Genomic DNA, 11784 nt, shown 5'->3' with positions numbered 1-11784 from the left:
GCCCATTGGGCTCTAGTCAAAAGTAGTGCACTATGTAGTGGAATAGGGTGCTGTGCCTTGTCTCTCGTGAGACACAGTTACTGTTAACCACTGTTACTAAATCAAGTAGCTGGACAGTGTTCACGCCAGATTTGGTTTTGGGTTCAGAGGTCAGACAGTACCTGGTGTAGCTTCTCTTGCACCATTGGGATGCGTGTGAGTAGTTGGGTCCACTGTGAGTCCACGCGGGCCAAGTCAGAACGCAGGGCTGCGGTGTCAACCCTCTTCAGCCTCATGAGCTGGTTGCCCTCTGTCATCACAGAGCACTTCAGAGACGAATGAGTCTCCACCTCCTTACAGAACTCCTGTGAACAGAGAACGGTTTAACAGTCAGTTTAACATGGAATATAACTAGTATGTGTATACAGCTGGCAGATTTTAAGATCCGGATAATGGTTCTCTAACCCCTTATGCCTAAACTTAACCCTTACCCCAAACCTAACCCTACCCTTAACCTCCTATAAGGTATCACCCAGTCTTTTGACAGGTTGACTCACCAGGAAGGCAGAGAGATGATTCCTGACGGTCTCCATCTCCTGTGGAACTAAGTCTGCCTGTGTGTTCCAGATTTCCAGACGTTCTAGAGCAGACTGCTGCCAGCCATTTAGCTCTGCATACTCCTTCTGGTACCTGGACATCAAATGGAGAGGAACCGGTTGAGTGGGTGCTATTCAAACTCTCCAAAATATCCACTTACATACAGTACAGACCTGGGTTCAAGTAGTGTAGTGTATTTTTTCAAATAATTTGAGTTCTTGTTTGAGACCTGCCTTTAGTGACAGAAGGATGGGGTTGCACTTTTTGGTACTATTTAATTGATCCCACTGCGCCAGGCAAGCTCAATGAAGCGCAGCTAAAGAATTCGAGAAAAAAAATCACATACAGTGCACTTTAAATAACGTCCCTTGGGGTTCAGCCCTGACCTGGTCCAGTGTTTGAGAATGGCCTCTAGTCTCTGCAGCTCCTTGTTGACCTTGGTAGCGTTGCTTAGCCAGTGTTCCCCCAGCATTGTGAGCTGGTTCTCCAGGCCAGGAGAGCACACGGACAGCAGCAACCTCTTCCCCTCCTCCAGGACCTGGTACAGCTTGTGCTGGTGCTCCGTCAGTCTATCCATCAGACTCTATGGTGAGGAGATTAGGTAGACCAAGACGATGAGAGGGGGGGGGGTATACAGGCATGTACAGTGGTGTAGATACCTGTACTTAAATTACTTCAGTAAAAATACTTTTAAAGTACTACTTAAGTCGTTTTTGGGGGTATCTGTACTATACTTTACTGTTTATATTTTGACAACTTTTACTTCACTACCTCCCTAAAGAAAATAATGTACTTTTTACTCCAAACATTTCCCTGACACCCAAAAGTACTCGTTACATTTTGAATGCTTAGCAGGACAGGAAAATTGTCTAATTTACACACTTATCAAGAGAACATCCCTGGTCATCCCTACTGCCTCTGATCTGGCAGACTCACTAAACACAAATGTTTCATTTGTAAATGATGCCTGAGTATTGGAGTGTGCCCCTGGCTATCTGTAAATAAAAATAGAAAATTGTGCCGTCTGGTTTGCTTATTATAAGGAATTTGAAATGGTTTATACTTTTGATACTTAAGTAAATTTAAAACCAAATACTTTTAGACAAGTTGTATTTTACTGGGTGACTTTTACTTGAGTCATTTTCTATCAAGGTTTCTTTACCTTTGCCTATTAAGGAATCTTCATGTAGGACAATTAAGTACTTTTTCCACCGTTGCATAAATACATATCAAATGTATGCTTGGTAGCATTTTATTTTACTGTACTATTTACCAGGTAGTTACCTGGTATTCATTAGGAACATCATGATAAAGATTATGGCGGTGCTGTGTATGATGCTAATAGAAGGTAGTATAAGATATGGCAAAAGTAACACACAGTATACATGCGAGTGCCATTGGTTTTCTGTTATGATTGCATACCATTGTACAGAGGGATGATAGTGGCATACTGTACCTGACACAGTGAGCTCCTCTCAGTGAGCTTCTCCTCGGTCTCCTCCATTAGGCCCACTGTGAGGATGCTACCCTCCACTGCCTCCAGCTGTCTACACAGAGCCTGGTAGTCCTGCACCAGACGGCTCCAAGTCTAAAAACACACAGATAACTCGTGAAAAAATAACAATTCAGCTATACTCGGGTTACAGATATAACCTTTTCAGACTATCGTGCCAACCCCAACTGTACTGTGCTGGCTCGGACATAGCCTTTTCACATTGTCCTTTCCAGCATGGTTCCAGCAAGTCTGGTGGATACGTAACCAGGCCAGCCCAGTACAGTACAGCTTGGCGCTAGTGTGAAAAGGGTATTTGACTGATTTATAAGTATGATAGCAGTTTGTTTTGTGGTCGCCTCTGACCTCCAGTATGTACTCCAGTTCCACTCCTCTCCTGTGGGCCTGTTTGAGGACTCCCTGGGCCTGGGCCAGAGTCTCCTTCAGACTCTGGGTCTCCCTGGGAACCACCAGGCCACTGATCTTCCTGAAGAATGTCTCTGTCAGGATCATATGGGACTCCAGACCCTGGAAGAACTCCTTGAGAAAGAAACCAGAGATGGTATAATGTTGAGATATGCCACTTGAGTGAAACCCCCCCCAGCTATGGTCTTCTGGAAAGCACCCTGTGGGAATATCCAATATGGTGAACCAGAGACATGTCTTCCCTTGTAACGGACTTTAAATCATCATCGAGCGATATACTCTTGAATTGCCTTTTGACAATATATTTACTATGCATAGAATTCTTTGTACTATCCAAAATTGCTGTAAATCTGTGAGACTTATATGTAAGGTTAAAGTCTACCTTGTGTTTGTCCAGGAGGATCTGTACTTCCTCCACAGAGCTGGCGATGATCCTCTGGTCGGCAGCCATCTTGTCTTGAGCGGTGTCCACCAGGTCAGCCAGATCCTGTAGAGCCCTCTCATACTGACCTTTCAGAGCCATGTTCTGGTTCAGACCGCTACGCCGTGACCCCACCGTCATCACCAGCTCCTCGTAGGTATCCTGGAGGAAGAGGAGAGAGGACAGAGAAGCAGAAGAAGAATACCTCCAGATATGATACGAGTCACCAATGTTTAAGCAGTGTCTGTGGGTGTCTGTGTGTAAGAACTGTCTGTAGGAAGAGGTCAGATACCTGTAGCGTTAGCAGTTCGTTGGTGGAGATCTGGTCTGCCTGTAGCTCTGTTCCTCTGGTTTTGAGCTGGGTAATCCTCCGCTCAAACTCTCTCAAACTATCCTCAGCCTCAGCAATGACCTGCAGGAGAGAACCCAGTGCCGGTTAGCATCTTAGACATTCAAATCAAATCAATTTGTATTTGTCAAATGCGCCGAATACAACAGATGTAGACCTTACCGTGAAATGTTTACTTACAAGCCCTTAACCAGCACTGCAGTTCAAGAAATAGTTCTGAAAATATTTCCTCAAAAATCTAAAGTAATTTTTTAAATAAAAAGTAACACATTAAAATGACATAACAATAAAGATGCTATATACAGGGTGTACTGGTACCGAGTCAATGTGTGGGGTACAAGTTAGTCGAGGTAATTTGTACATGTAGGTAGGGGTAAAGTGACTATGCATAGATAATAAACAGCGAGTAGCAGCAGTGTAAAAACAAAGGGGAGAGGGGGCCAATGTAAATAGTCCGGATGGCCATTTGATTAATTGTTCAGCAGTCTTAAGGAGCCTTTTGGACCTAGACTTGGTGCTCCGAAACTGCTTGCCGTGAGGTAGCAGAGAGAACAGTCTATGATTTGGGTGACTGAAGTCTTTGACTATTTTGGGGGCCTTCCTCTGACACCGCCTAGTATATAGGTCCTGGATGGCAGGAAGCTTGGCCCCAGTGATGAATTGGGCCGTACGCACTACCCTCTGTAGCGCCTTACGGTCGGATGGCGAGCAGTTGCCATACCAGGCGGTGAAGCAACCGGTCAGAATGCTCTCGATGGTGCAGCTGTATAACCTTGAGGATCTGGGGACCCATGCTAAATCTTTTCAGTCTCCTGAGGGGGAAAAGGTGTTGTTGTGCCCTCTTCACGACTGTCTTGGTGTGTTTGGACCATGATAGTTTGTTGGTGATGTGGACATCAAGGAACTTGAAACTCTTGACTCGCTCCACTACTGCCCCATCGATGTTAATGGATGCCAGTTCGGCCCTCCTTTTCCTGTAGTCCACGATCATCTCCTTTGTCTTGCTCACATTGAGGGAGAGGTTGTTGTCCTGGCACCACACTGCCAGGTCCCTGACCTTCTCCCTATAGGCTGTCTCATCGTTGTAGGTGATCATGCCTACCACTGTTATGTCGTCAGCAAATGTAATGATGGTGTTGAAGTCGTGCTTGGCCACGCAATCCTAGGTGAACAGGGAGTAAAGGAGGCGATTAAGCACACACCCCTGAGGGGCCCCGGTGTTGAGGATCAGCGTGGCAGATGTGTTGTTGCCTACCCTTACCACCTGGGGGCGGCCCGTCAGGAAGTCCAGGATCCAGTTGCAGAGGGAGGTGTTAAATCCCAGGGTCCTTAGCTTAGTGATGAGCTTTGTGTTGAACAATAGTGTTGAATGCTGAGCTGTAGTCAATGAACAGCATTCTCACATATGTGTTCCTTTTGTCCAGGTGGGAATGGGCAGTGTGGAGTGCGATTGAGATTGCATCATCTGTGGATCTGTTGGGGCGGTATGCAAATTGGAGTGGGTCTAGGGTATCCGGGATGATGGTGCTGATGTGAGCCATGACCAGCCCTTCAAAGCATTTCATGTCTACCGACGTGAATGCTACGGGGCGGTAGTCATTTAAGCAAGTTACGTTCGCATTCTTGGGCACAGGGCCTATGGTGGTCTGTTTGAAACATGTAGGTATTACAGACTTGGTCAGGGAGAGGTTGAAAATGTCAGTGAAGACACTTGTCAGTTGGTCCGCGCATGCTCTGAGTACACGCCCTAGTAATCCGTCTGGCCCCGCTGACTTGTGAATGCTGACCTGTTTAAAGGTCTTGCTCATATCGGCTACGGAGAGCGTGATCTCACAGTCGTCCGGAACAGCTGGTGCTCTCGTGCATGCTTCAGTGTTGCTTGCCTCGAAGCGAGCATAAAAGGCATTTAGCTCGTCTGGTAGGTTTGCGTCACTGGGCAGCTCGAGGCTGGGTTTCCCTTTGTAGTCCGTAATAGTTTGCAAGCCCTGCCACATCCGACGAGTGTCAGAGCTGGTGTAGTACGATTCAATCTTAGTCCTGCATTGACGCTTTGCCTGTTTGTTCGTCTGAGTGCATAGCAGGATTTCTTATAAGCGTCCGGATTAGTGTCCCGCTCCTTGAAAGCGGCAGCTCTTGTCTTTAGCTCAGTGCGGATGTTGCCTGTAATCCATGGCTTCTGGTTGGGATATGTACGTACGGTCACTGTGGGGACGCCGTCGTCGATGCACTTATTGATGAAGCCGATGACTGAGGTGGTAAACTCCGCAATGCCATTGGATGAATCCCGGAACATATTCCAGTCTGTGCTAGCAAAACAGTCCTGTAGCGTAGCATCCGCATCATCTGACCATTTCCGTATTGAGCGAGTCACTGGTACTTCCTGCTTTAGTTTTTCACTGGTACTTCCTGATTTTGAACCAGGAGGATAAAATTATGGTCAGATTTGCCAAATGAAGGGCGAGGGAGAGCTTTGTATGCATCTCTGTGTGTGGAGTAAAGATGGTCTGGAGTTTTTTTCCCTCTCGTTGCACATGTGACATGCTGGTAGAAATTAGGTAAAACAGATTTAAATTTGCCCGGATTAAAGTCCCCAGCCTGCTTCTGGATGAACATTTTCTTGTTTGCTTATGGCCTTATACATCTAGTTGAGTGCGGTCTTAGTGCCAGCATCGGTTTGAGGTGGTAAATAGATGGCTATGAATAATATAGATGAGAACTCTCTTTGTAGATAGTGTGGTCTACAGTTTATCATGAGGTACTCTACACCTCAGGAGAGCAATACCTTGAGATTTCTTTCATATTAGACATCGTTCACCAGAAATTATTGACAAATTCCTTTTGGTTATCTTTTATACGGTCGGTTAAGAAGGAAGGAATCTTACCTCAAGTTGTTTGGAGGCTGGTCTGTCCATGGCTCCCGCCAACGTCTGAAGAATCTGGCACTTGGTGTCGGTTAGATCAGTGAGGAGAAGCTGTGACTCCGTCTGCATAAACCAATACAAGATAAACTCAATGCATAACTGCAAGCTTTTTAGTCCAAGAATAGTGGATTCCGAAATGGCTCATAAGGGGACAAGTACACCACATGCTCAGTAGCCTAGACAACTAAAGCATAGAGATTACACCACATAGCCTGACCTGATAGGCAGTGAGTTCCTCCATCCTGGTCCTCATGTGTTCACAGCGTCGCCCCAGGACAGAGTCCATAGTCCCTAGCCTCTCTGTCAGACAGTCCAGTGTGTCCTCTAGCAGGGCCTGGTCCTCCCCACACAGCCCTGTAGGTTGGCCCAGGAGACCCCGACTGTGGCTCACCTCCCCATTCACCTCACTGACATCCTTCCCTAAGGCCTGGAGGAAACAGAGATGACAAAGTCACCAAACATGCATGGTACCAGATGATACACAGGAATGGAGGAAGGCTTGGAATGAGTCTTTTTTTGCTCCCTACCCCTTCCCCTTGGCCATAACTCTTCCATGTTTGCAGATCTCTAAGGTGGAAGCGATACGGTGGAAGCTCCACCACTGCAGTACTTATCTATACAGATCCTTCAGATCTGCAAACATCGAAGGGCAAAAGGAGTGATTGGGGACCAGATGACTGTTTCTAAATACCATGATCACATTTTTTTTATTTTTTTTATCCCATTTTCTCCTCAATTTTCGTGGTATCCAATCGCTAGTAATTACTATCTTGTCTCATCGCTACAACTCCCGTACGGGCTCGGGAGAGACGAAGGTCGAAAGCCATGCGTCCTCCGAAGCACAACCCAACCAAGCCGCACTGCTTCTTAACACAGCGCGCCTCCAACCCGGAAGCCAGCCGCACCAATGTGTCGGAGGAAACACCGTGTACCTGGCCCCCTTGGTTAGCGCGCACTGCGCCCGGCCCGCCACAGGAGTCGCTGGAGTGCGATAAGACAAGGATATCCCTACCGGCCAAACCCTCCCTAACCCGGACGACGCTATGCCAATTGTGCGTCGCCCCACGGACCTCCCGGTCGCGGCTGGCTGCGACAGAGCCTGGGCGCGAACCCAGAGACTCTGGTTGCGCAGTTAGCACTGCGATGCAGTGCCCTAGACCACTGCGCCACCCGGGAGGCCCCCATGATCACAGTTTGAGATTACATAATACTATGAGAGCAGACGTTGTGTGCTTTACAAAAATGGACGTTACTATTCAGGTGTTGCAGTGGCCTACCTCCTGGTTTTGTAGCTGTGTCTCAGCGTTCTCGGCCAGCAGCACAGCACCAGAGAAGAGGGTGTTCTCTACATCATCCAGCCAGGAGGAGGTAGCTGACACGGCTTGGTAGAGCTGCTGCTCCATTGGCATCACCTGGCCCTCAGAGGCCCCAGTCTGAACAGAGATACCAGGGTTGGGGTCAATTCCAATATAGTCAATCAAGGACGTAAACTCAAATTCCGTTTGGATTCCATCAATTTAAGAAGTAAACTGAAATTCCCATTACAACTCAGTCAATTTAGTTGAAATGGAATTGGCCCCATCCCTGATCGATACAGTGCATAGTTGTCTTATATATTTCCATACATAAACATAATTGAACAACCGAAAACAAGGACAACCTACAGTACAATAACAGTGTGGGATGTTATGGTGTTGTTATAACCTACCTGAGAAGACATCTCCTCCATTGTCTGGCTGAAACCTTCATATAACGTCTTCAGTGAAGACTTGTCCTCTGTTTTATCTGTCTCTCCTTTAAACAGGGTCCCAGCGGTGGTCACTCTGGCCGTTCTGGAGTAAACCTGGAACAGAGTATGACCACTGTCACTTTCAGACGACGTCACTGTACTGTACCTCAGAGCAGGGCCGGCCCTAGCCTTTTGGGGGCCCTAAGCGATTTGGTTTGGGAGCCCCCCACGTCGTAGAAAAACATTTCAGTGGCCTCCTCTTGACGGCGGAGAGAAAAATGTAAACGTTTAAGTTAATTTACTGCAATTCTACACATTTTGGCATGGGGCAGAGAGAACATTTTTGCAATTTTATAACAAATAAATTGCTCCCGAGTGGTGCAGCGGTCTAAGGCACTGTATCTCAGGGCAAGAGGCATCACTACAGTCCCAGGTTCGAATCCAGGCTGTATCACATCCGGTCGTGATTGGGAGTCCCATAGGGCGGTGCACAACTGGCCCATCGTCATCTGGGTTTGGCCCGGGTAGGCCATCATTGTAAATAAGAATTTGTTCTTAACTGACTTGCCTAGTTAAATAAATGTTAAATAAACATGTTTAAATAAAAATGCCATGCAACTCTACTCATTCTACCATGGGACAGAGATTTTTTTTCTCAGTTTTAAAGCTAATTTCCTGCAATTCTGCATATTTTTCCATGACTTATGCCATGTTAATATGATATCTGAGTGAGTGACTAACAAAATCAATGTGGGCCCGTCACGCCTAGTCCCGCTTCCCCTCCCCAGTGCTCGACGTCACCGGTCTACTAACCACCCATCCTGGCAACCATCGTTACGCACACCTGCTCCCCATCATTACGCACACCTGGACTTCATTATCACTTTGATTACCTTCCCTTTATTTAGCCCTCAGTAGCCTCAGTCATCAGGCAGTATTGGTTTGTTTTCATTCACGTCCTGCAGTCTTCTCATGTTTGGTTTATCTGCATTTATCATTATTAAACTCACCTTCTGCACCTGCTTCCTGACTCCCGACGTATACGTAACAGCCCCCTGGAGGTCAGGGCCCCTGAGCACGTGCTCTGCGTCAGTATTTGGCCATGATTACTACAATTTAGATAGCTGGCTAAACTAACTTGCTAACTCTCTGCCATGGCTAATTGAGTGACTATCAGTGACTGGCATAATAGAAAAACTGCTGATGCACAACAAAAAATAACTGGTTGTAATCTGGTTTTGGCCGCTGGGATAGGTGTTGACGGTGGGGTCAGTACCGGTTGCTTGTTGTATTGCTCCAGGGTTTTCTGTAGGAGTTGGAGTTTGGTACTGAGCTCTTTCCTCAGGCTCTCCCACCTCTGTCTCATCTGCTGCTGGGCAGCCCGGGTCTCTCTCTCCTGCAGGAGCTCCGGAGAAAAGGGCTCTGTCATACTGCAGACAAAAGGAAAAGACGGAATATGATATAACATAAAAACATTACACAGAGGATAAGGCCTATTGGCCTCTGGTAATTCAAAATAAACGGTCTGAACCCTGTGTTGTTGTGTTCAAGTGGATTCACGTTACTACTACTGTAGTAAAGCATCACAAAAGCAGAACCGTGGATTCACTGTTTCACGGCCATACCTGACACTGCTGGGTGAGGCCTGCTGGATCAGGATCTCCTCTCCTCTACTGGCTACTGACTGGAGCAGCTTCTTCTGCTCTGCTAGCTGCTCCTCCAGCTCCTAAACAACAACGCACAAACAGAAATGACTTCTATTTGAATTGAAAGAAGGAATGAAGGAAGGAAGAAACAAACGAGCGAACGAACACGCAAACAACCAAACAAAACAAAGATCCTACACTGGCATGGCAGCAGTAGTGCGATGGTGTGTTTGAGAGCGACTACCCTACCCTCTGTCTCTGGAGGCTGTCCTGGTGATGTTGTGAGCGTGTGGTACGTGCCTGGGCCAGCCAGTCCTGTACACTGGGCCCCGGAGACAGGCTAGAGTCAGACTGATTGTCCTCCTGATCCTGCAGGAAGCCCTGGAGAAGGACACAAGCAGAGAGAGGGTTTTTTATGGAAACAGGAAGGAAGGAAGGAAGAAACAAATTGACGAACGAACATGCATTGTTACTTTTTTCTAAACTCCTCTAAATGTCAGAAAGGTGTTTTTATGTAACTTCAACAGATTTTCAAGAATTTTCCTGAAATGTCTACTAAAAATGACAAGAGAAATGGTTATTCATGTAAGGATTCGTTTGATTCACATGTTGACAACAAGACCGAACAACCATCAAGGCGGGTGAGGATTACAAGTCACTTGATTATAAGTCAACTCCTTATTTTGATTTTTTAAACCTCAAACAATAGAGCGGTTGAAATAATTCAAGCAAATTTGCATGCAATCCAGTTCACCCAATCATATCCCTGCACACATCCGCCACAATAAAGAATAGTAGGGGACAAACAGGCACCATGTCAAAGACAGAAGACATTACATTAAAGGCTCAGAACAGACATTACATGTACATGCTTGCTCAATGGGCCTTTCAGCTCCTGAAAAGCCTCCCATGCTAGAGTGGCCTGCAGGACAAACAAGGTGAAGGAATAGACTTTAGCGAAGTGGTCTAACATGATCCAGGAAACCTGGACTTGAACACAGTCGGTCACATAAGCAACCAGGCACCTCTGTAAACACTGTCTGCAGTCAAATTGAAATAATTATTCTAAAGAGGTTCCAGTTTCAGACGCGGAGATGACTGTAGCAGTAGCCAGGTCCCAGATCTACCAGGCTACTGGTACATTCCTCTCAGCAGATAAATCCAGCAGCACCTTTTACTGTAGTAGTAAGCTACAGGGCAGGTATCCAAAAGCAGCCGGACTCACCTGGATGTTGATGTGTTTGTCCTGCAGCATCTTCTGCAGCTCCAGCAGACTTCCCTTCAGCGTCCGCAGCTTCATGGCCAGCTGCTCAGCGTCCTCCCTCATGTCCATCCGCGTCTCCTGCCTCCCCTCCAGCAACAGACTCTCGCTCCGCATGGTCAGCTCCGACAGGGCCAACACCTTCTGCTCAATCTCCTGCAGCATGTTCTGGAGCAGCAGGAGGAGAGAGGCCATCTCAAACATGGTGCTGGATACCAGGCAGACCCTGCCCCCAAGGCAGCTTCAGTCAACGGGGCCTCCAGTCCCAGGGTCAGTATAGACCCCTTCAGCAGACCCAGCAGCAGGTCTCTCTAGGTACTGTCCTGCTCTCATTGTTGGTCCACCTCCCTACCAACACCCTCGCCTCCAGCACAGCCCAACACACCAGCACTAATCCTTCACGTCGCATGCTCAAGATCAAAAATATATACATTCCCCAAGTGGCCTGGACTGTTGTAGACCCTTGTAAAGAATAGATCCAAAGCTACCACAGATGTCCCATCGTAAATGCTTCCTCAAAGAACCGTGCACAAAGGAGAATCCTCCATATATATAGACCCATATCCTGTGTGTGTGTATCGGTAAATTTAAACGGTTTCAACCCCCCCCCCCCCCCCCCCCCCCTCGTCAGTTGGTATTCCTACTTGAATATTCTAGCAGGCTGATCCAGCGCCACCACCAACACCAACACCAATCCCTGCAGTCGGAATCTATTAATCTAGCAAATAAGGCCTCCCACCTGAAGACACGGCCCCATGCAGTCACACAGAAGATATCTGCATAATCTGCTTAACTAGACTAGTGTTACATATGCTTAGGAACCTAACCAAGCCTCTGAAGGCAGCCCTGCCCTCTAACACTGCTGCTAATACTCTTGTTTACTGCTGCCAGTTTCCTACCCCTCCCGGGTGGATCCATATGTGGCAGGCAGAATCAAAAAGGGAGTTATAGTGGGATTTAATA

General features: G+C 47.1%; 1 protein-coding gene across 6 annotated transcripts in view; it reads right to left on the bottom strand.

Annotated features, from left to right (window-relative positions):
* syne1b (spectrin repeat containing, nuclear envelope 1b) overlaps nucleotides 1-11784 on the bottom strand; it is a 145967-nt gene that overhangs the window by 48601 nt on the left and 85582 nt on the right. For all 6 annotated transcript variants that reach the window (XM_055863726.1, XM_055863731.1, XM_055863727.1 and 3 more), the window contains 15 exons: nucleotides 10786-10989; nucleotides 9810-9941; nucleotides 9540-9640; nucleotides 9191-9344; nucleotides 7894-8028; nucleotides 7463-7618; nucleotides 6403-6612; nucleotides 6147-6248; nucleotides 3208-3327; nucleotides 2877-3077; nucleotides 2435-2608; nucleotides 2033-2164; nucleotides 963-1159; nucleotides 537-669; nucleotides 162-344 (listed from right to left, as the gene is read on the bottom strand). In XM_055863726.1, the coding sequence (XP_055719701.1) occupies nucleotides 162-344; nucleotides 537-669; nucleotides 963-1159; nucleotides 2033-2164; nucleotides 2435-2608; nucleotides 2877-3077; nucleotides 3208-3327; nucleotides 6147-6248; nucleotides 6403-6612; nucleotides 7463-7618; nucleotides 7894-8028; nucleotides 9191-9344; nucleotides 9540-9640; nucleotides 9810-9941; nucleotides 10786-10989 (2334 nt within the window). The remainder of the gene's footprint in view (nucleotides 1-161; nucleotides 345-536; nucleotides 670-962; nucleotides 1160-2032; nucleotides 2165-2434; nucleotides 2609-2876; nucleotides 3078-3207; nucleotides 3328-6146; nucleotides 6249-6402; nucleotides 6613-7462; nucleotides 7619-7893; nucleotides 8029-9190; nucleotides 9345-9539; nucleotides 9641-9809; nucleotides 9942-10785; nucleotides 10990-11784) is intronic.

The sequence above is a fragment of the Salvelinus fontinalis genome, chromosome 15 (assembly GCF_029448725.1).
Source record: "Salvelinus fontinalis isolate EN_2023a chromosome 15, ASM2944872v1, whole genome shotgun sequence".
Lineage (NCBI taxonomy): Eukaryota > Metazoa > Chordata > Actinopteri > Salmoniformes > Salmonidae > Salvelinus > Salvelinus fontinalis.
This window is presented reverse-complemented; position numbering and strand designations above follow the sequence as displayed.